Source organism: Ammospiza nelsoni, chromosome 15 (assembly GCF_027579445.1).
Source record: "Ammospiza nelsoni isolate bAmmNel1 chromosome 15, bAmmNel1.pri, whole genome shotgun sequence".
NCBI classification, from domain to species: domain Eukaryota; kingdom Metazoa; phylum Chordata; class Aves; order Passeriformes; family Passerellidae; genus Ammospiza; species Ammospiza nelsoni.
Genome location: NC_080647.1, coordinates 5,345,578 through 5,369,834, shown reverse-complemented (window position 1 = coordinate 5,369,834; position 24,257 = coordinate 5,345,578). Strand labels below are relative to the sequence as shown.

General features: G+C 62.8%; 3 protein-coding genes across 4 annotated transcripts; 1 reads left to right on the top strand and 2 right to left on the bottom strand.

Annotated features, from left to right (window-relative positions):
* The first annotated feature begins 59 nt into the window (after positions 1-59).
* LOC132079950 (diacylglycerol O-acyltransferase 2-like) lies at positions 60-3,794 on the top strand. 2 transcript variants are annotated; one of them, XM_059482861.1, is made up of 8 exons: positions 60-161; positions 1,571-1,699; positions 1,772-1,879; positions 2,111-2,181; positions 2,261-2,465; positions 2,925-3,099; positions 3,204-3,406; positions 3,508-3,793. In XM_059482861.1, exons 1-8 carry the CDS (start codon positions 122-124, stop codon positions 3,660-3,662), a joined length of 1,086 nt encoding a protein of 361 aa, XP_059338844.1. In that variant the 5' UTR covers positions 60-121; the 3' UTR covers positions 3,663-3,793. The 2 variants fall into 2 exon arrangements, with proteins under 2 accessions (XP_059338844.1, XP_059338843.1); XM_059482860.1 differs by having other exon boundaries at positions 83-161; positions 1,505-1,699; positions 3,508-3,794.
* Positions 3,795-4,955: 1,161 nt separating this feature from the next.
* On the bottom strand, positions 4,956-10,268 carry P2RY4 (pyrimidinergic receptor P2Y4). Its single transcript, XM_059482862.1, has 2 exons — positions 10,136-10,268; positions 4,956-6,566 (listed from the first exon to the last, which is right to left on the bottom strand). Exon 2 carries the CDS (start codon positions 6,548-6,550, stop codon positions 5,426-5,428), a length of 1,125 nt encoding a protein of 374 aa, XP_059338845.1. The 5' UTR covers positions 6,551-6,566; positions 10,136-10,268; the 3' UTR covers positions 4,956-5,425.
* A 1,022-nt stretch (positions 10,269-11,290) lies between these two features.
* LOC132080101 (phosphatidylinositol 3,4,5-trisphosphate 5-phosphatase 2-like) lies at positions 11,291-18,968 on the bottom strand. Its single transcript, XM_059483099.1, is given in 25 exon segments — positions 11,291-11,834; positions 11,913-11,994; positions 12,102-12,257; positions 12,434-12,521; positions 12,677-12,765; positions 12,848-12,964; positions 13,047-13,136; positions 13,236-13,317; positions 13,545-13,633; positions 13,875-13,974; positions 14,050-14,188; positions 14,353-14,449; positions 14,558-14,898; positions 14,900-15,119; positions 15,474-15,576; positions 15,771-15,877; positions 16,033-16,147; positions 16,236-16,343; positions 16,486-16,572; positions 16,682-16,769; positions 16,887-17,024; positions 17,101-17,218; positions 17,300-17,432; positions 17,953-18,016; positions 18,832-18,968. Coding segments are annotated over 25 exon segments (3,432 nt in total).
* Positions 18,969-24,257: the final 5,289 nt, after the last annotated feature.

The following is a 24,257-nucleotide window of genomic DNA, read 5'->3' as shown; positions in this document are numbered from 1 at the left end:
TCCCCTGAGCAGGGCTGGAGTCCCTCGGGTCACCTGGTTAAAGCCTCTGGACACACAGCCCGGTGCCCTCTGATTGCCAAACTCACCTTTCCACCCACGGCACCACGGAGCTCCTGCCACCATGAAAACCATCATAGCAGCCTGCTCCCAGAACCTCAGTGGTAAGAGATTCCCAAAAAGGGTTGGGATGGCTCCTGGTTCTCCAGCAGTGCCAGGAGCTGGTGGTTGTCACTGTTGTCTCCTTGCTTGGGAGTGCTGAGGAGAAAAGGGGTGTTGGGAGCAATTAGAGAATAACTCCACAGAAAAATGCACTGTTGCTCTACAGGCATGAAATTTTGGATGGCTTTGGGAGTGTTACACACAAGATGCTCCTGGAAATTCCAAATGCTGGGTTTGCAGAGGCTCCTGTCGCTGTGGATGGGGCTGACAGCAGAGCCCTGCGGGGTTCTCTGTGTCTGTGGTGTGGACATTCAGGGGTTTTTAGAATAGGAGCTATGAAAATTAAAAAGCAACAGTTTGGTGGGCACAAGTTTTCTGGGAAGAGCTCTGTGTCTTCCCTGGGAAAAAGACCCTGGGTTCTGCAGGTGGCTGGGATTTGGGGATGTGTGGTGGGTGGAAGGGATCACCCAGAGCCCAGTGTGCTGCATGGGAGAAAAAGACAAAAATTTCCAACTGGAAAATTCCCCCATGGGCCAGAGATGGCTCCAGTGTTTAATTTATTTCATTTGTCCCATTCCTGGTTTGGATTGAGCTGGGAAGAACTGAACTTCTGCCAGCTTTCTGAACCAGGGGTCGGTGGCTCTGCTCTGACACAGGGGTCCCTGCCTTGGGAAGCCACAGGGACAGGGTGCTCCTGTGTCCCCCGATCATCTCTCTGGCCAAAATGCAGATTTGGGGTAGTTTTCCCAAGAATACAAGGCTTTTGTGATGCTGGAGTGTCTCTCTGGAGCGGTCTTGTCCTGGGGACCTTTGGCCAGGAGCACTGTGCCGGCACCTCAAGCCCGTTTTAGGGAGAGGGATGGGGCCAGGCTTGGAGTTTGGATCCTGGCTCCCAGCCCAGGGAGGTTAATGGTTCACCAAGACCAGCTGGAGGGAAGGGGTGGCAGGGGGAGTGGAGTGGCTGCGCTGCCACTGTGGGGACAGACTGGGATGGCCACCTCCAGCCACCCTGGCTTGGCCTTGCTGCTGGCCTTGGCACTTGCTGGGGGTGGTGCCTCCCTGCTGTGCCAGCTGAGAAATCCCCAAATCCCCTCCCCACCAAGGAGGGCACAGGAATGGTCCTGGGAACTGGGCATGGAGCAGATGTGCCGCTGCTCTCAGCCCTGCTGGTGCACGGAACTTTTGGACTTGAGGGTGCCCAGTGCTCCCCACCCTGATTGCCCAGGGCTACTTCCTGGCATGGTCCAGAGCTTCCTGAGGATGCTCCTCCATTCCACCCCCCACACCCCATCCCTCCTCCCCAGCTGCTCATCCTCCCCATCCCCATCCCGCCTCCCGCCGGCAGCCCGGTGGCCCCGCCCGCGTACGAGCCGCGCTGTTTGGGGCGGGGGCCGTGTCCCCCTCTCCGCAGGCAGCCGGGCCAGCATCCAGACCGCCCTGAGGACGCTGCTGGCCGTGCCCTGGCCCTCGCAGCGCGACATCGGCTCCGCGCTCCAGCTGCTGGCCGTGCTGCAGTGGGTGCTCAGCTTCCTGCTGCTGGGTGAGTGAGTAGGGGGCTGCGGGGGGTCCCGGGGGGCCACACAGCCGCTCACCCCCTGCCCGGCTCCCCCAGGAATCGTCAGCCTCCTGCTCCTCATCTACCTGCTGTTCACCAGCCTCTGGCTCATCCCCGTGCTCTACCTGGCCTGGATCATCTTCGACTGGGACACGCCGGAGAAAGGTGTGCTGGCCGTGTCCCCGCTTCCTCCAGCTTTGCAGCAGGACGGGAGAGGGGTCCCCCTTTCAGGTGTCTCCCAGAATTTGGGGAGCACCACATTCCCCTTCCCTCCACTCCTCCATCGTCAGCACCACGGTGGGCAGGGGGATGCAGCGGGTCCGCGGGGAGGGTTTCCCTTGGATCGGGCTGGGCTGGGCTGGGCGACATCTCCAGGGGCCCCTCCCGGCTTTGCAGGTGGCAGGAGGCTGTCGTGCCTGCGGCGATGGACCGTGTGGAAGCACTTTCGGGATTATTTCCCGGTGAAGGTACGGCGCTGGGACGAGGTGGGACCACCCAAAAGGAGGTGCCACCTTCACGTTTCCGTGACTCCTTTTGTTCCCGCAGCTGGTGAAGACACACGACCTGTCCCCCAGCCACAACTACATCATCGGCTCGCATCCCCACGGCATCCTCTGCGTCGGCGCCTTCTGCAACTTCATCACGGGCTCCACGGGCTTCGAGGAGCTGTTCCCGGGCATCCGCTCCTTCCTCACCACGCTGGCCGGGAATTTCCGCCTGCCCTTGTTCCGGGAGTACCTGATGAGTGGCGGTGAGCGGTGCCTGCCCTGCCCGGCTCCTGATCCCTCCTGAAGCACGGGAGGGATGGCGCTCCTGGAAAGAATCAGGGCAGGGATGCTGCTCTGCTTGCGCTGTGCCTGAGCGACGGCTTCACTTCGCAGCTCTCCCACACCTTGCCCACGCCCTGCCTGAGCTGCACCTTCACCCTGCTCGCACTCTGCCCGCACCTTGCTACACCCTGTCGGGACCGCTCCTCCGCCTTGCCCGCTGCTTGTCCACACCCGGCGAGTTCCCTCCGCCCTGACTGCCCCACGCTGCCCTCTCCGCTCCCTGCCCGCCCCTTTCCCAGCCCTGCCCGCAGCAGAGGGAGCCCTTGCACTGTCCCTACCCTGGTCCCACCAGGTGCCGTCGCTCGGGGGGACCCTCGGCGGTCCCTACCGGGTGTCCGGGCGCTGCAGTGCCACAGCCCCGGTGTCCCGTCCCGCCGCAGGACTGTTCCCGGTGACCCGCCGCGCCATCGGGTACCTGCTGTCCCAGCAAGGCACGGGCAACGCGGTGGCCATCGTCATCGGCGGCGCGGCCGAGTCGCTGTCCTGCCGGCCCGGTGTCACCACGCTCATCCTCAAGAACCGCAAGGGCTTCGTGCGCATGGCCCTGCGCCACGGGTGGGTCACGGCTGGGACACTGACACTGGCACTGCCACCCCGCGGGTCCCGGCGGTGCCCAGCGCCCCGTCACCACCCACCGTGTCCCCTCCCTCCCTCCTCAGGGCTTTCCTCGTCCCCTCCTTCTCCTTTGGCGAGAACGACCTCTTCCGCCAGGTGGTCTTTGAGGAGGGCAGCTGGATGAGGAGCATCCAGCGGCGCTTCCAGAAGATGATGGGCTTCGCTCCCTGCCTGTTCTACGGCCGCGGCCTCACCTCCTGCCGCTCCCGCGGCTTCCTGCCCTACGCCAGACCCATCACCACCGTGGGTGAGCACTGGGGCTGGGGGGACAGGGAAGCCACCTCCTGGGCTGTGTCCCCAGCGAGCCGGGTGTGCGGCCACCAGGCTGACCCCATCCCCTGCCGGCAGTGGGGGAGCCGCTGGCGGTGCCCAAGGTGGAGAACCCGAGCCGGGAGCTGGTGGATCGGTACCACGAGCTCTACATCCACGCCCTGCTCAAGCTCTTCAACGAGAACAAGACCAAGTACGGGTTGTCCGAGTCAGACGAGCTGCACATCCTCTGAGCGCCACCAGCACCGGCCCCGTCCTGGCTCCTGAGGGCTCTTGCAGGGGGAATTTCAGCCAGCCTGGCATGGGGGACATGCGGGGGACAGTCTCCACTCTGGCCTGCTGGTCCTCCAGCCTGAGGGGCTGAGGGGGAGGTGGGAGGAGAGGGGGAAGCGAGGGGAGGATTGGGAAAGTCTCCCCCTGGCAGGGGGTTTGAGGGGGCTGTGGGTGACACAGCTGCTCCCTGCAAGAGGCTGGAGTGGGGCTGGGGCCAGCCGTGGGCACGGTCCCCCTGGGGTAACCAGGTCACCACAAGCTGAGGGAGGGGTGTCATGGGAGGAGGGACTGACGTGGGGTTTTTGGGGTGGCATCCTGATGACCAGTGGGACCAGCCTGGGGCACAGCCCACCCTGGGATGGAAGGGGGACACTCCTGGACTTGGGGACCTGTGGATGTGTCCTGAGCCAGGACCATGAGGCCCCAGATGAGCCTTTCCTGCCATCTCCATACCCAATACAGATTTTGAACCTCCCAATGCCTGTGTGTGTGTTCCAGAGGTTGGGATTGGCAGCACAGTGGCAGTTCCCCTGCACTGCCCATCTGGGTGCCCTTGCCACCCAGCGTGTCCCCTCCCTGGCAGTCCCACCTCCAGCTGGGGCAGTGTTTGGCAGGGTCCTTGCACCACTCAGGTGCAGCCAAGCAGCTCCCAGATGCACCTGAGCCACATTGAATATAATGGGAGGTGAGGGGCAGCTCTTACTGGTTTAACTGGGCTCAGGAGGGATGTCTCCTGCTCTCTCTGCTCTTGGCTCAGTGGTGAGTGAGGGTCTCTCTGGTTGGGACAGGGATGTGGGGCTGAGATGGGCCATCCCTGGGGCCATCTCCTTCCCCTGGGCAGCTCCTGTGGGATGTGGCTGTGTGTGACTGGTGTGGTTGCTGTGTGTGACACCCCAGTGACACTCTGGGCATCCCTTTCCTAGGTGTATGCTGGAAGGACTTGCAGGAATTCCTGGGGCTCTTGGAGTGGGGACAGTCCTGTCCCTGTCCCATTCCTGCCAGGCTGGCGTGGGAGAGTCAACAGCACTGATACCAATCTCAGTGCACTGCTCTGCGCAGGCACTTGGTCAAACAAAAGGGCTGGGTAAACATTTGAGGAGCAAACACCCATAAAGGGAAATTCCCAAGAACCTTCCTGTCACCACAGGAGCTCCAGCTCATCCCCCCAGACCTGCCCCAGTGGATTTTCTCTGGGGGGAGGATGATTGTCTTGTCCCTCTTCCTTCTGCTGCAGGGAGAAACAGGCCTGAGTGTAGAGAGGGGAAGGGGCTTTATTGGGGGTCATGGGCAGCAAATGCCCCAGGCCATGTCCCTCCCTTCCGCCACGGCCAGCAGTGTGACAGGGACATCTCTGAGAACCCGCCCAGCCTGGGCTCTGTCCCCAGGTTCAGTCTGGTCCCTGCATGTCACCTCTGAGTCACACCTCCCTGAGCTGTGCCTGCCCAGGGAGGCACCAGTGTCAATTCTCTGTAGTGATTTGTCAGCCCCATGTGTCCTCGGGAGTTCAGGGATGGAACATCAGCCTGCTGCCCCAAAAGAGCCTCCTCAGTGTCCTTCCCATTCCCATGAGTGCTGGGTGGCTCTCCTGCCCTGTCCAGCACCAGCACCCTCCTCCCACAGTCTCACAGGGCAAGACTGGGCAGGGACAGCTCAGAGCTGGGCACTTGTGAGTGCCCTGAGGGACTGCAGCTCCTGCAACCCAGAGCTGAGGCTGCAAACCCCCTCAGCACCCACCCCCACTGCGTGCTGTCCCTGTCCCTCGGGTGACACCGGCCATGTGGCTGTCGTCCGTGAGGCTGTCTGCAAAGGGTGACACCAGGGCCAGGTCCAGCGTGGGCACGGGCCGGAGGCGCTGGGCGGCCCCGCGGCGCAGCCGGCCCCGGTACTTGTCCCCGACCATGAAGTACAGGATGGGGTCCAGGCAGCTGTTGATGCTGGCCAGCGGCCGCGTGATCTTGTAGCTGAAGTTGATGATGTTGAGGGTCCTGCAGTCAGCCTGGAAGTAGCGGGAGGTGTAGTAGAGGGTGCGGGTGATGTGGAAGGGCACGAAGCAGATGGCGAAGACGGCCAGCACCACAATGATCATCTTGATGGAGCGCCTCTTGTAGGAGGGCATGCGGAGGCCGGGGCTGGAGAAGCTGGGCTTGCAGAGCCTCTTGGCCATCAGGCAGTAGCACAGCACGATGACCAGGAAGGGCACCCCGAAGAGCAGGGCCATGATGGAGGAGCTGTAGTGCACGTAGTGGTCGAACTCCTCGGGCTTGGTGGTGTCGTGGCACAGGGTGGTGTTGCCCTTGGAGCTGGTGGTGACGAAGATGAGGTTGGGGATGAGGCAGATGATGACTGCGAGCCAGGCGGCCACGCAGATGATGCGGGCGTGCTTGGTCTTCACCCACTTGAGGGAGCGGATGGGGTGGCAGATGCCCATGTAGCGGTGCACGCTGATGCAGGTGAGGAAGAGGATGCTGCTGTAGAGGTTGGCGTAGAAGAGGAAGCGCACGATCTTGCACAGCCCCGTCCCAAAGGGCCAATTGTTGCGGTCGGCGTAATAATAGACCAGGGTGGGCAGGGACAGGACGTAGAGCGTGTCCGAGAGGGCCAGGTTGACCATGTAGGTGGTGGTGGCATTCCAGGGCCTCATCCTGGAGATGAACATCCACAGGGCCCAGGAGTTGAGGGGCAGCCCCGCCACGAAGACGATGCTGTAGGAGACGGGCAGCAGGATGAACTTGAACTCCTCGTTGAAGACACACTTAGCCTCGGGTGCTGCTGTGGTGTTCCCCCCTGGCCAGGGAGCCGGCGTCGGTGTCCTCAGGGAAACCGGGAACATCCTCACCGGAGTGGCCATGGTGTGCCAGCCAGACCTAGGGAGCAGTTCACAAAGCACGCTAGTCACTGATCCCCACCATTGTCAGGCACAAAGCGTGGAAAGGAGTCAAAGCTGCCAGATTCTCTGCCCCTCCAGGAGCTCCGGCCACTTTGATGGTTCTCTGGTTTTTCTCAACTCGCGCGGGGGGAGCGGGCTCGGCAAAGCTCCCCTCCGCAGCCCCTGCGCTGACACTCATTAATCAGCCATTAATCACCCATTAATTACCCCTTTGAGTTGGTGCAGGGACTGCCGCGCTGCGCGGAGCCGGGAGCGGGCAGGCGACAAAGCCCCGCGCCGGGGACAGAGCCCCTCCGGGCACAGCCCCACGGCCCCGCCGAACAATGAGACCCCGATGAGCACCAGCAGCCCCCGGCCGGGGCCGGCGCAGCCTCTTGGAAGCTGCCTCAGCCTAATTGGCACCATCCTGACAATGCCGCTGCTCCCGGAGGGCTCCTCGGGAGAAGAAAGGCGGGAGGAGAAGAAAGGCTGGTCTGGGGGAATGTTGTGGCCCGGAGAAATCCTGGGGGGGCTGTTAAAGGAGCCTTTGGGAGAGAGTGTCCCTGCACAGCGAGGAGCTGCTGGCTGCTGGGTTTGTCCGTAGGGAAGGATGAGCTGAGCCCTGTGGGGAGGAGCTGCTGGAGCCAAGTCCCAGCTGAAGGCAGAGCAAGGCAGGCATGACCCTTCTGGCTGTGCTGGGATCTGTGAACGCCTGGGAAGTCGGAAGGAGGATAAGCTGTCAAAGTTCAGAGCTCTCTTCTCGAGGGAAAAGGAAGGATCTGCCACCTCCGTGGTGTCCAGCAAGGGATTGGTGAGGGCTGCCTGGGACTGCCCCTTTACACCCTCCACCATCCCTGGTGAAACGACTCCTCCAACAGAGGATGGATGTTTGGATGAGTAACCTGGGAGCAGGAGTGCTGTGCTGCTGGCAGAGATCAGGGTGTAGCCAAAACCATGTTTGATTGACAAAATTCCTTTTGTCCAGAGCTCATCCAGGAGGTGACAGGCATCAGGACAGGGGAGAACTCAGGGCTCAGGGATGCACTTTAGCTGGAGCTGGTGCTGCAAGGTGGAAAGACACATCCTCTGAGGTTCCTTCATCCCTTGGCTCCCTCATCATCCCCTCCTGTTTCCCTTTGCCCTGAGGATGTGCGGGCTCCTCCCAGCAGGAATATCTTTGGGGTGTCTCTGTGGGATCATCCCTGCCACACCCTGCCTGCAGAGATACCTGGGCTTGACAGAGATGCCCATAAATGACTCAGCAGGCAGATGGGACAGCAGGGCCCCTCCAGCCCTGCTCCCGGGGCTCTGTTTGAGTTGCGGGCTGAGCTCCGGGCCCGCATCCAACACCCAGTGGCTCCTGGCCCGCCACAGCTCCCGCCTTTATTGCAGGGATGAGTTCAGAGAGCAACAGGCAGGTCCTGATCAAACATTAACAGTGGGGAGAACTTGGTTTGTTTTCTCAGGAAAACGGGTGGTAGAAAAGCTGAGCTTGCCAGCAGGTGCCAGTGGTGGTCCTGGCCTGGCAGCCACATGTCCCCAAGCTGCTGAGGACTTGAGGGACTGGGAGATTTTGTTTCCTCTTCCAAACTCTGGGTGCAAGGGAACACAAAGCTTTGAGGCTGACCAGAGCAGAGCTGCTGCAGGATCAGTGTTTGTGACACAGGTCACCAGCCAATTCAGATATGGAGAAGACAGTACATAAAAGTTAATAATCAAGTGTGAAAAATGCATGAGGAAAACTCCTGAGCAGCTGTGGACTGCTGGACTGCACAGAGAAGAGCACAGGCACCCGGATTCTGGCAGCTGACACAGCCTGAAGCACAGTCAGCAGTGGGATCTAACCATTCCCAAGCACATTCCTTTGAGGATAACCACCGAAATATAGAAATGCAGAAGAAGATGACATTTGGCAAGTTATATCTTCACAAGTTTCTTGCTTCCTTATCTTAGTCACAACCAAAATCAGTGATTGAACTTAATGAATCAGATTGGTCTAGTCTGAGGACACATCACCACCAGCCCCATTCCTATTTCTTGCTGACATTCCTAGCAGAACTATCCTTGGCTGTGAGCTTTTGAGGTGAGATTGAGGTGTGAGCCAAGAGTTGGGACTGATTGTTGGAGCAGGAGATGGAAGGCACTGCAGGGGAAGGATGTGGAGCTGGGAGATGGAAGATGCTGCAGGAAGAGGACTTGGAGCAGGGAGATGGAAGTTGCTGCAGGAAAAGGAATTGGAGCAGGGAGATGGAAGGTCCTGCAGGGAGAGGAGTTGGAGCAGGGAGAGGGAAGGTGCTGCAGGAAAAGGAATTGGAGCAGGAAGATGGAAGGTCCTGCAGGAAGAGGTGATGCTCTTGTTCTGCCCATTTTGTTTACAAGGAATGCTGCGGAACCCCTTGTCCATGGCAGGCACATCCCCCAGGGATGGTGTCTTTGGAGTGGTTTTCCCCAGGAAGCAGCAAGGGGGGTCCTGGAAAAGGCAGCAATGGCCATGGGCCAGTGGGAAGGGGCAGGGCCAGCTGTGTGACACACATTGAGGGCACACGATGTCCTTGGCCTCAGGATTGGCAGCTTTTCCCTGAATCCTGGTGCTGCAGATGTTCCCAGCCAGAACTGTTCTTTGGCCTCGCTGGCAGCACCAGTCCTGGTGGGATCTGAGGGCTCCCCCAGCCCTGGGGATTCAGGGAGGTGTTGGAAAGGCTCCAGAAAAATGGAGGAGTGGGACAACACCAGAGCAGAACCTGCCCTGGAGCCAAAGTCCTGCTGGTGGGACAGGATGGGAATGGTGATGCTGGGGACCATGGAGCAGCAGCAGGAGCTTGGAGAGGGGAGGTGAGAGCGGATTTTGGAGCAACTGTCAAGGGATGGGTGAGCCTGGACCGGCTGCTACTGGAGCATGGGAAAAGCAGGGCTTTTCTCCTCGCCTAAGCCCTTGGAAATTGCAAAACAAGGAGAAATTATGCAAAACATCCTGCAGAAGGACCCTTGTCCCTAATCGCCACGTGGTTGGTGCAGCCAAAGCCCCAGCACAAGGGGATGTGACCCAATTCCAATCCTTCCCCTTGCCTGCAAGAGCAGCCAAGGCACGCTCTGCCGGGACACATCCCCAGGGACACCAGCAGGGTCGGGCGTTTCCCTCGCTGTCCACCCCATCTCCTGGCCCGAGGTGACCCTGGCAGGGTGGGGGTGAGGGTGAGGGTTCCCCTCCAGCCTTGCTGGGATGGTCCTGTCCCCAGCCACGGTGTCGGGCTGAGCCACGGCAGCACTAGGGCAGCTCCAACCCATGATGAGACAGATTTGGGGGATGGAGAGGAGGATGAAGGAGAGGAAGGGGACACACTGGAATGGATGAAGGCTCTCAGTGACAGAGGAAAAAGGTGGCATGTTAGAGAGGAGGGGGTACAGAGGGATTTGGGGGGCTGGTGAGCAGTGGCTGACCCCCACCCTGCACCCACCCAGCCCTGCAGGTCCCATCTCTGTCCCTCAGCCCAGAGCCCAGCTGGGACCTCGTGACAAGGCAGGGCTGTCCCTCCCGGCTGTCACCGAACAGGGGCTGTCCCGGCTCACCTGCAGACCTGGGCGGCTCTCAGGAGTGGGGCCCCCACGGGGACAGCCTGTTCCCCACGCGGGACGGGACCATGCCGGGGGCTGTGGGTGGCTCTGACAGTGCCGTGCCGTGCCGTGCCGAGTGTGCTCTCTCCGCTTCCCACGGCCGGGAGCAAAGTGCCCAGGGAAGGCAGGGCTGGAGGCGGGCAGAGGCGGAGGCAGGAGCTGCCGCAGGGCTCAGCCCCAATGTGCTCCCATCCCTCTGTTGCCCTCGCAGGCTTTGGGCCACCTGCAGCCCCCGGACACGGGGCATGGTGGCCTCTCCCGTGCTGTCACAGCCCTTTTCCCAGGAAAGGGAAAGGCTCCTTAGCCATAAGGGCACAGCCCCTCATCCATGGGCACCGTGTCCCCCCGCCCGTGGTGGCCACATCCCTCTGCCCATGGGGACCGTGGTCACTCAACCACAAGGTCCATAGTCCCTCTCCCATGGGCTGTGTCCCTCTGCCCACGGCCACCACGGCCCCTCTCTCATGAAGACCGCAGTCCCCCAGCCACGAAGGTCGCAGCCCCATCACTGGGGCCCCTCGTCCCCCCCCAGGACAGCCCCGCTGCCCCCGGGCTCCCGCAGTGCCCGCGGCGCTGTTCGCTGGCCCCCGGCCCTGCGGGGCGATCCTGGGGACAAAGGCGGCCACTGCCACCTTGAGGCCAGCCCGGGCATCGTGTCCCCAAACCGGGGCCACCGCGCGTGTGGCACAGCCGGGACACGGCCGGATCCCTGTGTGTTTGAGGGGGTGCCCCTCTCCCTGTGCAGGGCAAAGCAGAGCGAGAGGGTCAAGGGCTGTGACACCCGTCAGCTTTGCCATAGGCAGGGGCAGCCTCGAGGGCTGGGATGTGCAGGGTTCCCATGGGATGTGCAGGGTTCCCATGGGATGCAGAGAGCTGTAGGGCAGTGCTTTGGTGTTTTCTCCACCTGGCTCGGCGTTTTTTCTGCTTGCCCTTCCGCAGAAGCAGGTGAGCAAACACACACCCAGTCCCTGACGCTTTATTCTGGAGAGTGAGAGCAAAGGGAAGCAGCGCAGCGGCCTGGAGAGCTGTGCTGGAGGGAAATTCCTCCGGGAGCATTGAGGGAGGAGGGAGCAGCTCCGAGGGCACCGGGGTGCACGGGCACAGCTGTCGCTACATCCTGGCCGGCTGCAGGTCGGCGGGAGGAGCGGGCTGAGCCTCCAGGTCCAAGGCACCGAGCGCTCCCCGCTTCCCCAGCGGCCTCGGCGCCTCCCGGTGGGGCCGCGGCGGCGGCTCCAGGCCGTGCTGGGTCTGGCGCGGTGGCAGCTCCTGTCTGTCCCCCCTGCCCTGCGGGGACACCTGGCTCAGGTGAGTGGCCGCATACAGCGAGCAGTCGCCCAGCCCCAGCGCGTCCCGTGTCAGGACGGCTGATTTGGGTCTCTTGTGGTGTCCCGCTCTGGGGGGGCTCAGGGGGTGCCCTGGGGACGGGCTCAGTGGGGCACAGCGGGGCCGGCCACACCACGGCTCCTCCTGTGAGGACAGCGGGACCCGCGCTCCGGCGGGGCTCCGGCAGCGCTGCCCCCCGGCCGGGCCCTCTCCCTGCTGCCTGGGGGCTTCTCCGGGGGCCGGGAGCCACGCGTTGGGCACCCCCTCGAAGATGAAGTAGGCAGGGTTGGTGTAGGCGGTGGCCGGCTCCGGGAGGCTGCGAGGGCGGCTCCTGCGAAGCACACAGAGGGAAGGGGCTCAGCATCCCCCCGCTCCGGGCCTGCGGCACGGCCGAGCCCGCCCGGGGTACCTGAGGCGCTGCGGGGCTGGCTTGGGGCACGCCGGGGGCTCTGCCGCCGGCTCAGCATCCTCCTCCTCAAAGCTGATCCACTCTGCAAAGGCAGCGAGGTCAGGCCTCACCTCACGGCCGGGGCCAGAGGGAAACGTGGCCCAGGATGTCCCCGAGCACCGGGAGGGGGCTGCGTGCGGCCGCCGTTACCGTAGAGCCGCTCGCGGGTGCCGCTCCGGCCCCGGGGCACCCGGACCCGCATCCAGCCGCGCACAGAACCCGTCTCCTCGCCGCGGTGGAACAGGAACGTCTCGAACTGCTGGGCCGTGCTGCCGATGGCTGACCGCAGGGCCAGGCAGCACTCTCCTGCGGGCACAGCGTCAGCCCCCGGGACTCGGGGGACACGGGAGACCCCCGTGAGCAGCAGCACCCAGAGCAGGGTGGGTGCCAGGGTCCCACTACCTCCAGCTGGCTGTAACCTGAGGGCTGTGCTTGGCACCCCCTGCCACCCTGGTGGCCCCAGTGTCACCATCCCCACGTACCGAAGGACTCGCAGCTGTCCACGCCCTTGATGCTGAGGAGCAGGTGCTGGTCCCCCAGGTACTCCAGGTCGGGCAGGATGGGGTTCAGCTGTGCACAGAGAGGGGAGGCTTAGGGGGCTGCCAAGGGGTGGGGGGCACAGGGAGGCTCTGTCCTGGGGGTGGTGACAGGTGCAGCTCGCATTGGGGTTCAGGGCAGAGAGCCAGAGGCAGGGATGGGGGTGAGGATGCTCCAGGGCCACGCACCACAGGCAGATGCTTGGAGGACCAGCCCAGCTTGAGGAACCCGGGGATGTCACAGTTCTGGAAGGTGTTCTCCCCGCTCCGCTGCACCTCTGGGGGGGACAGAGGGACACACAGCTCCAGCCAGGCCAGGTCACCCCCACAGCCATGCCCAGCACCCCAGCACCCCCTCACCCTCCAGGCAGTAGGAGTGGAACTCGATGTAGCACTTGCTGCGGCTCGTGGTTTTCAGGATCACCTCGATGCTCTCCCACTCGATGCAGGCCAGTGCCTCGGGGCCGGAGCCAGGAGCTGCAGGCAGGTCCTGGCAGGTCAGGGTGTGCCAGGGCTCACCCCAAACCCGGCCTGAGGGGTGACAGACCCCAGCCCTTACCCTCCTTGGGCACAAACTGCGACGTCACTCCCACCTCAAAGGTGGCAAAGACAGGCGAGTGGTCGCTGGTCACAATGTCATCAGTGCAGCCTGGATGGCAGGAGGGACAGCTTGGGGAGGGTCCCAGAGCCCTGGGGTCCTGGGCAGCACTGGCCACCCCTGGCTGCTGTCACACAGGGTCTCACTCACCATAGGAGTTACAGACCACGTGGGTCTCCGGGTGTGACTTCCACAGGATGCGGTCACACCACGAGGGGACATTGATCCTCATCTACAAACAGAGAAAGCAGCTGGTCCAGCAACCCCTCAGTTCTGAGTCCCCCTGCCCAGAAGGGCATCCCAGCACCCCAAAAAGTGAGTTCCCTCCTGCCCAGACCCTGTTTTGGTAGGGAACAGGCTGATGGAGCTGTGGGGACAGCATCACGACACAGCCCCCTCAGCACCCTGCTGTCCCTGTCCCCAGAGCTGTCCTGCTTGGAGGGACGCCTCTGGACTCACCCCTGTGGGCTTGGACTTCTGCCACACGTAGGTGTCCCGGGTGCCCCGCTCGTACCGGTACGTGGGAGGGAAGGAGATGTCACCCTCACCTGCAATCAGGACATGCAGGTGGCATGGGGTCCTGCCTGTCCCCATGGGGTGTCATTGTCCCCACAGCAGGCTCACACCCCTGGCACAGTGCACGCTAAGGTCTTCCAGGCTCTCAGCACCTTGTGCAGGGCTGTGCCTGGAGAGGAGACCTTGAGAGCTGGGGGTGACACGGGGAGGGCTGTGGGGACCCTGGTGGCACTGTCCCAGCAAGAGGAGCAGCGCCCTTGTCCCCACACTCACTGAACCGCAGGAACACTTTGTTCTTCTCCCGCTCCAGGTTGAGCTGGTCAACAGCCAGGAGGGCTTGAAACTCCTTCTTGATGATGTGGCTGAGGATGTCCTGTGCCAGGGAAGGGACAGTGACCCCCGGGCTCCTCTCCCCGCGCTGTCCCCAGCCTGGCACCGCAGGTCCCACCTGCACGTCCATGTCCAGGCGGTAGTTGAGGTCCCCGAACCAGAAGAGGTGGGTGAAGCGCAGGGTGAGGTCGAAGCCCCCCAGACGTTTGTCCCCCAGGGCCAGGGAGTGCAGGATGTCACTGTAGTTCTGGTTACGCCTGCAGGGGGACAGCAGCACCGCGTGAGCCTCCCAGGGGACACCTCTCATTGTATTTCTGCCAGGTGCGGACAAGGGCAGCCCCACAGCCCCTCAGGGCTCCTCCAGCCCCCTGAGACACCCACCTGCCCCGTGGTAGCCCCACCCTCCCCATCCCTGCATCACCTGTGGGTCTTCTCGCTGCCGGAGGCCAGGTGGCAGTTGACGAAGCCAAATGAGGTCCCATTGAAAAGGAAGGAGACGCCCACAGCTCCCTTGTTGCCTGCAGGGATGTGCCACCGCTGAGCTCTGGGGCAGCCCAGGGGTCCTGTGCTGCCCCTTGGGCTGTCCCCTCCATCGGGGTCACGTCCCAGCCCCATCCTCTCCCTACCCAGAGTGTTGGCAATCCCGGTTTTCACGCTGGAGGTGTGGACGTGGCTGATGCGCCGCTGGTGCTCCGGCTTCACCAGCACCACGATCTTGATGCTCCACAGGCACTGCAGGGCCACCTGTGGGGGGCAGGGGGTCAGCCTGCCTGCCCCCCATCCTGCCCACGGCCAGGAGGATGGGGCTGGACACACAGGTAGGTCAGTGTGACCCTAACTCCTGGGGACAGCACTCATGGGGACTGTGGGGCACTGGGTGTTCCCTGGGCTGATTTGGGGTGGGGGGGGTGGACGTGGGGGTTAGGGTGGGAGCTGTGGGGTGATGGCTGCTGGTACCCAGCCCCCCAGGGCTGGCTGTGCCTGCCGTTACCACTCGGTAGTCGATGGCCATGAGGCTCTTGAGGGAGGCGCAGAGGAACTCGACCCACTCGCGGTCGCCCAGGGAGTTCTCCTGAGTGCCGATCACGTACAGGTCGTGGGGGATGCAGGCTGTGGTCTCGTCCTGTGTGCGCCCCAAGCCCCTCGAGGTCAGCCACGAGGCCAGGGAGCGGGGTGGGGGCGTGCTGCCTGCAGGCAGGGACATTTGTCACACAGAGGGGATGTGCCAGCACCCCGAGCTCCTCTCCAGCACAGCCCTGCCCATCTCCAGGAGCTGCCTGCCATCCTGGATCAGCCGTGTGCATCCCAGGCTGCTGCTGGGATTTACAGCCCAAAACCCTCGTGATATCCCTGTTCCTCTGTCTCCCCAGCACCCTCCTAGTGAGCGGATGGCCACAGGACAGACAAAGCACGCGGCAGCCAGATTGGTTCTTATCCAGCCTCCTCCTCAAACTGACCACCAGCTTGGACCTGAGACACCTCCCAAAACCTCACAAAGAGCCACAAAACCTCCCAGGACAAGGCCACCTCCTGGTTCCTTACCCATGTTCCACGTCCCAACATACACTGAGATGATCTCAGGCTCATCCAGGTTGGAGTGCTGGATCCTCATCAGCTGCAGCAGCTGGCAAAAAGCCTCTCGTTTCTGCAGGATGGTGAGGGTGTCTTAGAGACATGGGGGGCACAGCACCCCAGGACGAGGTGGGCATCATCCCCAGGTGTAGGAGCCGGCTTGCAGAGGTGTCACAGTCCTGAGACCACTGATTTGCTGCTTCCCCCATTCCCAAGGGCCCCATATTCCCCCAGGGACATGCCATGGGCACGGCTGGTGCTGCTCACCCGGGCGTTGGGGAAGATGAAATCCCTGCTCAGGCTCTTCTGGTTCTCACGGGCACACACCAGCCTCACCTTGCTCTGCACACTCTGGTACTTGATCAGCTGCAGGACTGAATGATGGGAGTCAGGGGGGCATGGTGGCCCCCACTGCCCACCACAGGGGATGTGACAGAGCGTGTGGCCCATCCCTGTGGCATCAGGCCTATGGCAGGGAACAGCCCCAAACCATGCCAGTTGCAGTCAGCAGGAGTGCAGCAGTCCTTACTTTTATCCTGTGGGATCACCTCCTCCGGGGATCCACTGCCCCGCTTGGTGACGGTCACTGTCCCCGACTCCACGTCCACCACCAGGCCTGCACGCTGCGACTTGCCCACCTTCACCTGCACGTGGGGATGTGCCTCTGGAGCTGTCCCCACACCCGCCCTGCCCAGCAGTGACACCGGGGTCCCTCTGTGTCGCCAGGCTCACCTCGAAGTTCTGCACGGCCAGGGGCCTGGCAGCTGGCAGGGGGGCCACGGCCACGCTGGGCAGGGCCAGGTTGTGCCTTGTCACCGTCTCCTGCAGCGACTTCAGCACCTGCCAGAGGGACAGGCAGCATGATGGGGGCACTGGGACAGCTGGGAGCCCTGTGCTGCCACCAGAGTTTGGGGTGGCAGAGGGGTTAATTTAGGGGAGGGGGAGCTGTGCCTCCTCCTGCACCATGACTGGGGTCAGGCACCTTCTTCTCCAGCGAAGACAGGAGGTGGTTGACAGTGGAGATCTTGTTGAGGAGCAGCTCCAGGTCTGGGTCGCTGCTCAGGAAGCCCTGAAGGGGAAGATGGATAATTTTGGAGCAGCACGGTGGCACTGGAGGGGTGGATTCCTCGCTGTGGGTCTGGGATGTGGAGGTCCCTGGGGCCTGTGGGAACACTCACCTGCTCCCTGGCCGGGCTGCGAGGGGACACGGGGGGGTCGAACACCCTGGCCAGGGTCTCCAGACCCGCCAGCGTGAAGTCGATCTCGCTGCAGGGGAGGAGAGAAGGGGCGCTATGGGCGTTTTCCAGGCCTTGAAGCACCAAAAGGGGACAGGGACCAGGGGGTGGCTCCGCTCCAGCCCCGCCGTCCCCAGGCCGCGCTGACCTGTGCAGTGCCCGGCAGGCCGTGGCGAAGGCGGTGCTGAGGTGCCGCAGCTGCGGGTGCCCGTGGCACAGAGCCTCCAGGTCCTGCACGTGGTGGGTCAGGTACTCGGCCATGAAGCCCATGAAGTCACTGGCCGGGCTGGGACAGGGGTGGACATCAAGATCCCCACTGGGCACCACCATCCCATCTCCCGGGGCGGGCAGGGCTGCGTTACCTGCTGTGGAGCTGCTCCTGCAGCCTCTGGTGCAGCTGCTGCGGGATGTGGGTGCGGCTGGAGGGGGCAGCGCCGGGACACGGCACCGTGTGCCCCCAGCCCCGGGCATCCTCCCCGTCTGCGGGCAGAGTCAGCAGCTCAGCGGGACCCTCCCCTCCCGCCGCCAGCCCGGCACGGCCCCCGGCCCCTCCCGGCTCACCCGAGTCCTCCTCGGGCCGCGGCCGGGGCACGGCGTGCAGCAGCGGGGTCACCAGCCCGTTGTTGGGGTGCTGGTAGGCACCGATCAGCTCGGGGAGGGTGCGGAAACATTTGGCTTGGATGCCCTGGATGGTCTGGGGAGGCAGAGCGGGGGAAGCGCCATCACATCCCCTCCTCTGCCAAGGCAGCCCCAGCCTGCAGGGTTCGGTGCGTCTGTCCCTCAAAATGTGCCCGTGGTGAGTGGGAAGGGCCAGCTGGACACCGGGCCCAGCAGGCAGGGATGCTCCCCCGCAGGCACCCAGGATGCTCCTTTTAGGGGGCAGAAAGGGCAGCTGGAGAAAGCTGGGCACCAGGAGAAACCCCGAGGGGACATGGAAGCGAGGGCAGGACAGACCCTCCGTGGGGCTGGCTCTGTGTGGCCAGGCTGTGACAGGGCGTGTGGCAGGAGGGGACAGTGCCGGGATGCTGTGCAGCGGCAGCTCCTCCCGAGCTGGTAAGGCTGCAAAGCGCCCGCATCCTGCAGCTTGTGCAGAACACAAACCACAGGCTGATGCCACCTCGCCGGGGAGGGGGACGAGCACCGGGGGCCCTGCACAGCTGCATCCTGCCCACATCCAGCTCCCAGGCACCGCCCGGGCCGGGGGATGCACCCACCTGCACGGAGAGCAGCCCCTCCTCATCGGGGAGGATGCGGTAGGTGTAGACGTGCCTCTGGAACCTGGAGAGAGCAGGTGAGGGCCCCGTTCTGCTGCCCTCGGCAGCGCTGGGGCCCAGCCCTGAGACAAACACCCTGTCCCCTCTGCAGGGAGAGGGGCTGAGCCAGCACTTCTAGAAATAAATCATCACCCCCAGCTCGGAGTCTGCGGGAGGATGTGCAGTGTTCCCCTGCTCCCAAACAGCTCGGGACTGCTGTGACTCCCCCAGCACTCACTGGGCTACACACAGAGCCTTTGCCGTGCTGCCTGTGGGGCCAGTGCCCATCCCTGCTCATGCCCCGCACCCCCAGAGCCCAAATTTGCAGTTTGTCCCACACAAAGAGCCAGGGCAGTGAAGGAAAGGGGGCGCATCCTGCCAAACCTGCCCGCACAGACGTGTGACAGCAGGCAGGAAGGGTGCAGAGCAGGAAGGGTGCAGAGCAGGAAGGGTGCAGGCAGCAGCGCTCTCAGGGGCTGCACACCTGGTTCCAGGTGTGGAGGCGGAAAGAGGCCCCATCTTGGGGGCTGTAGCCCCAAATCCCCAGCACGGGAGATGCTCACAGGCCAGCAGGCACTCCAGAACAGCTCAGTGTGCCCCGGATTTGGGGTTACCCATTCAGCAGCCATGGTGCTGGGCACGGCTATGGGCCCAACCCTCATCCTGCTCCCAACCCGGGGATCACCCAAAACCCCGGTGCCAGGGAGCTGCCACCCCACCCACATCCCGGCAGCTCTCCCATGAGGTTTTGGCGGTGCCTGGAGCAGGGAGAGGCACAGAGGGAGGCAGGCAGGGGACAGAGGCACAGAAGGCACAGGCAGAGGAGGGGCAGGGACTCACAGGAGGCACAGGGCATATGCGCCCTTCACCGACTCGCTGTCCCGCACCAGGAAGGAGCCGTCCCGCCCAGCCTTGGCCAGCAGCTCCTCGGCCACCACCTGGCTGATGTCGCGGTGGTACCAGCGCGCTGCCGCCATCCTGCCGAGCCGTGTCCCCGTCCCAGCGCCACATCCAGCTCAGCAGGGGCTGCTGGCACTCACGGGGGCTGCTGGGGCGGGCGAAGGAGGGGGCGGCGTGGGGACACCGTGTCCCCGGAACCCGAGCGTGGTGCTGGCTGCAGGTCCCGGCCGGTGACAGGGAGCCACCGAGGTGATGCTCATGGGGACAGGGTGCCCTGCGGCCGGGCAGCGTGGCAGGAGCAGCCGGGGGGCAGCTGGGGGAGGCTGGGGGTCCGGGTGATCCTCATCACGGGGGCTCCAGCCTGCAGGGAGCACGGGGGCAGATCAGCGAGGACATCTCTGCTGGTGGTGGATCACAGGAAAAGCGGCCCTGGGCCACCATCCTGCCGCTGAGCGCGGTGAGGACAGGCCGTGCTGGTGGCACTCAGGGCTCCGACCCCACCCGATGCACTCACCGTCCCTCTCACACGCCGTGCGGGGCTCCCGTGGCTCCTGCGGGGTGCTGCGGGCAGCGAGCTGAGCTTTTGGGGTCCAGCCGAGCGGGAGCGGGGCTGTGATGCTGCTGGGGTCCCCCGGCGGTCACACCGGCCCCGGGGTCCCGCAGTGCCCCCCGCGATGCCCTCGGTGCCCGTCCCACGGGCCGCTCCCCCCGCTCGGCACCGCGGCGGCCGCGCTCTTCCTCCTCCGGAGCGCCCCGCGCTCCCCGGCCCCGGAGCGGCCTCCTCGCTCCTCCTCCAGCCCCGCTACCGGGGCCAGGCGGCGGCCGCGGGGGCTCGGCACGGCGGGGACAGCCCCGGGCGCGCCCTGCCTCCCTCCAGCTGCTCCCTGCACATCCTCCCGGGATGAGGGATGGCGGAACGCTGGGATAAGGCACTGCCAGCGGTGCAGGATGGCACAAAGCCCCTGAAATATGTTTGGGGTGGCGGGCAGGGATTGAGCTGCCCGCTCCTGGGGACCTGCTGCCCGCCTTGGGGCCGAGAGAGACGGAGCTGCGGGCGCCAGGCACCCACAGTGGCACTCGTGTCACCACACCTGGGTGTGCCCTGCCTGCAGGGAGGAGGGAATTTGCGTGCAGGGGCTCTCGGGAAGGGGTCGGGAAGGAGGGAGACTTTTCCTGGCAGGACAGGGTTTGGACAGCACCGCAGGTCCTGGGTGCAGCCCCTGAGGTTTTACTCCTTGTGGCCGGGAGTGAGCAGGGCCCACAGGCCTCTGGTGGCCCGAGCTGCCAGGGTGATTAACAGCAATTAATTACAGATGAGCACCGTCTGCTGTCCAAGTGCCTGGCAGCTCCAGAGCTGCTCAGGAGATAGATGGAGAAGCAGACTCCTGCTGGAGGAGGATGAGGATGGAGCACTGTGCCAAGCCCCGCTCCTGACTGTTCCTCACCCTTGGCACCACTGCCCATCCCTGCAGTGCTCAGGGACTGTTCCCCCACCTCCTGCCCCAGCCCTCCAGCACAGATGTGCCAAAACCCCCTGTGAGGCTTCCTGCTGGCTCCTCAGCCTCGAGAGGAACCTGTGGCCAGGCCAGTGAGAAGTTGGGCCCCTGGGTTTATTTTGGGATGGTGTTCTGGTCACACAGCAGTGGGTGTCACTCTGCCCAGCCCCTGCAGTGGGGACACACAGAGGTGGCAGGTTTGTGTGGGGCTGGACACACCCATCCTGCTGGAGCCCCAGCAGCGCTGCTCCATCCCGTTACTTAACAGCAGGGCAGTAATTCCTGGCAGGCGTGGAGGTGCCTGTCTCCTGATTAATGCCATCCACGCCGCTTAATCCGGATCAGGGGAGAAAGCCCAGGAGCTCTGAAGGGCTTTGGGAAATCAGCAGTGCCTGCTGTGAGTGTTTATGTAAGGTGGCCGTGGTGTGCAGTGCCAGAGGCGGAGCTGGCACCCAGCCAGAGGCACCTGGGCACAGGTGAGGTTGGGAAGGCAATGTGGGCTCACCAGGGGGCTCTGGCTGCACCAAGGCTCCCTCCAGAGGCTGTGGGTGCAGGAGGCACCGTGGCCCTTCCCTGGGAAGGCAGGACACTCCATTGGGACAGAGGGATGAAGCCACCACACTCCACCAGCCCCACGCCCACTGGTGTCCTGCCCTCTGTAAGTGGTTGAGCTGTGCTTCACACAGTGCATGTACCTGGAGGGATGGTGGGATGAGGAGATGAGAGGAACCTCTGGCCATTCATTGCACAGGAAGAAGTCTCTTTCATTTCCCTGTTTTGAACTCTGCTTCCTTCCCCAGTGCTTGGTTTGGAGCACAAGGAAAGCGTGGGAAGGGATGTGGGCTCTGTCCATCTCCCCGCTGTTTTGGGGAGGGGAATTATCTGCTCCCCAGATTGGGCAAGGCTGAATCCACCCAGCTGGGATTAAGCTGAGCTGGAGGGACCCAAGGTGAGCCCCACTGTCCACCTCACCACACTGTGCAGCCCCTGCAGAGCCAGTGAGCGGCCCTGGTCACGGGATTTTCATTAAGAGAGTAATGAAGAGCCACAAACAAAGCACAGGATTAGGTGCCCCAGGCACAGTGCTGGGGGCCCTGGTGAGGCTGAAGGTGTCCAAGTGGGGCTGCCTCCTCCTCCTCCTCCTCCTCTTTCACCTGCCAGTGTGAAGGTCACAGTTCACGTGTCCCCCTGACTGTGGCAGAAATAGCGCCCGTTAATCTGGACCCTAAGCAGCTCTCCTGTGTGCAATTAAAGAGATCACAAGTCTCGGCCCCAGGGAACGTGTGCTGGCAGCTAAAGCCCTGGCAGTGGGGCTGCTGGGCATGGCATGGCATGGCATGGCATGGCATGGCATGGCATGGCATGGCATGGCATGGCATGGTGGCTCCTGGTGGCCATGGGGGAACAGGTGAGCTGTGAGCTGTGTTTGGGAGGAGCTGGTACCCAGGTGATAGATGGTGTTGAGCTGATGCAGGCGCCTGGGAGGAGGCACAGCTCCTACAGGGATATCCTGATCCCAGTGCTCACCTCTGGGGGTTGAGACAGAACCAAAAGCAGCCCCAAAGGAAGGGCTTGAGTGGTGCTGGAGGTGAGGAGGGTGAATGGGGCATTCCTGGAGCAGTTTGTAGCTGCCCTGGGCTGTCCTTGTGTCCCATCCCTAGAGCCATTCCCAGGGGGGTTATCCCACACAATGGCTGTGGCAGGATTGCAATGGGAATCCTGCTTGCCTGGCAGCCATAAAGCAGAGCCACTTTGGGCTTTCTCTTGGACAGTCTCCTCTTTGCTGCAGTAAACCTGGAGTTAATGATGCACTAATTGGATCAGTCAAGGCCAGCCTGGAGTTATGAAATGGTGCTGGGCTGGGCAGGCTGTGCTGGGGACAGTGGCAGCTCTGTGTCCCACCCACCAGGGCTGGCTGGTCCTTCCCTCTTGGTTCAGGGAGGGTGAATCCTGCCTTCACCCCATCCTCCTGCACAGCAGTGTCCCCATGGGAAGGGTGGCCTCTGTGCCCTGGGCTATGGCAGGTCACCTCTAGGTGAGCAACCTCATGGGCACCTTGGCCATGCAGGGAGCTGCTTGTGCCTCCATCCTCCTGTTATCCAGCCAGGAAGGGGAGGGAGAGCTCCAGGCTGGTCCCTCCTCTGCCACCTCCATCCAAGCCCATGCCCAGACCCATCCCACCTCCCCTTGCCATGGGAGCAGCTGCAGAGAGCCCCTGTGGGAATCCATGCTCCTTCCCACCGGGAGCAGAGCTTCCACCTCAATTACCATCACCTTGCTCCTAAGCCCTCTTTGCCAATCCCTCTAAGCTGCTTTCCCAGGGCTCCAGCAAGGGATTGTATTTATAGCCCACTCTTACTCATGCAGCGTCTCCCCAATTAATCAACTAATAGGATTCTTCCCTCAAGTCCCTCTCCTGGAGCCCTCACAGACACACAGCCCCCCCAGCCCAGCCAAGGCTGAGTGGGCGAGATCAGATGCCAGGGGAGGGACAGCCAGGGGGGATATAAGAACCTGCAGCACTGGGAGCAGCCTGTAGTGACTGGGTGGCACTGGGAGCTGCTGGGAGAGCAAGAGGAGAGTGTCTGTCTGTCCATCCAGCTGCCAGGTGAGTGCTGCCTGCTCTGCTGCCTGGGCCCTGCCGCAGCTCCGGGGTTCAGAGGGTTTGGAAAACAGGGCAAGGACGCTGGTGCTGTGTTGTGGCTGGAAGGAGGGTGGTTTACAGCTGAAAAATGGGGAAAATGTGGACAAAAAAGATTCCAGTGTGGCCAAAGGACGTGGTGGAGGGGTTGGGTACTGGTGTGGGACAGCTGAGCCAAGCCAGGGGGGGTCTGAGTTCCCTCTTTGGGGCTTGGGAGATGCAGAGCAGGAGTTCAGCTCTTCTCCCCTCCACCTTTCATTGCCTCATCCCCAATTCCTGGGGTCTGGAGGGAGCCAAATTCTGCTCCCACTCCCTTTGCAACTCCTCACCCTGTGAGAATTCCCAAACTTCACATCCCACAGCACCAAAGGACCTCAAAGATCCTGAGCTTGGGACTAATCTCTTGTCTTCCTGTGGGGAAGAGAATAATCCCCTCGCTCCCATGGCCATTTCTTCTCTCTCACCAGCTTCCCTGAGGCTGTGTTCAGAGGCAGCACTGTCCACGTGCCCCTGGGGCTTAAAATCCTGCCTGGGCTTAAGCTGTGCTCATGTCAGAGCTGCCTATCCCTAAGAGGCTGAGCTCATCCCATTTAATATCCCAGAATCAGCTGGTGATCAGTGGGATTTTTGCAGGTTCCTCCTGGCCACCGGCTGGAGCCAGCAGAGCTTGGGCAGGGCTGGGCAGCTCCAGCCCCACTCCCAGCACAGAGGGTTGGGGATCAGGAGGGATCCTGTGCCCTGAGACCCCTCTTTCCATGGGCAGTTGAGCTTCCCTTGACTTTCTCCCTGGGTTTTCCTCATCTTCCTGTGAGTGACAGCACAAAACAAACCCATTCCTACCACTGAGCCATGACAGCAATTTCCAGGAAAAACTATTAACATTGAGACTCTATAAGGCCTTTCGTTCATTTTCTTGCTTTTCCCGGTCTTGAACCTGCTCCATTAGGAATCACCCCTGTGTTTCCTCTTTTCTGGACCAACTCTTTCTCACTTCCTCACCTTTCTGGCTGGGAACAAGGAGCTGGCTCAGCTCCCATGTGCCACCCCAAAGCCAAAACTGGAGCTCCCAGGCTCTGCAAAGGTGGCAGTGCCCTGTCCCGAGGGCTCTGCAGTTTGTTGGGATGTGCAGGGTGTTGGATGGTGGCCGTGGCTGGAGTTGCCTCTTCCCCAGCACCTCATGCAGTGCTTTCCCTGTTTCTCCCCACAGATTTCCTTGTGGACATTCCTGC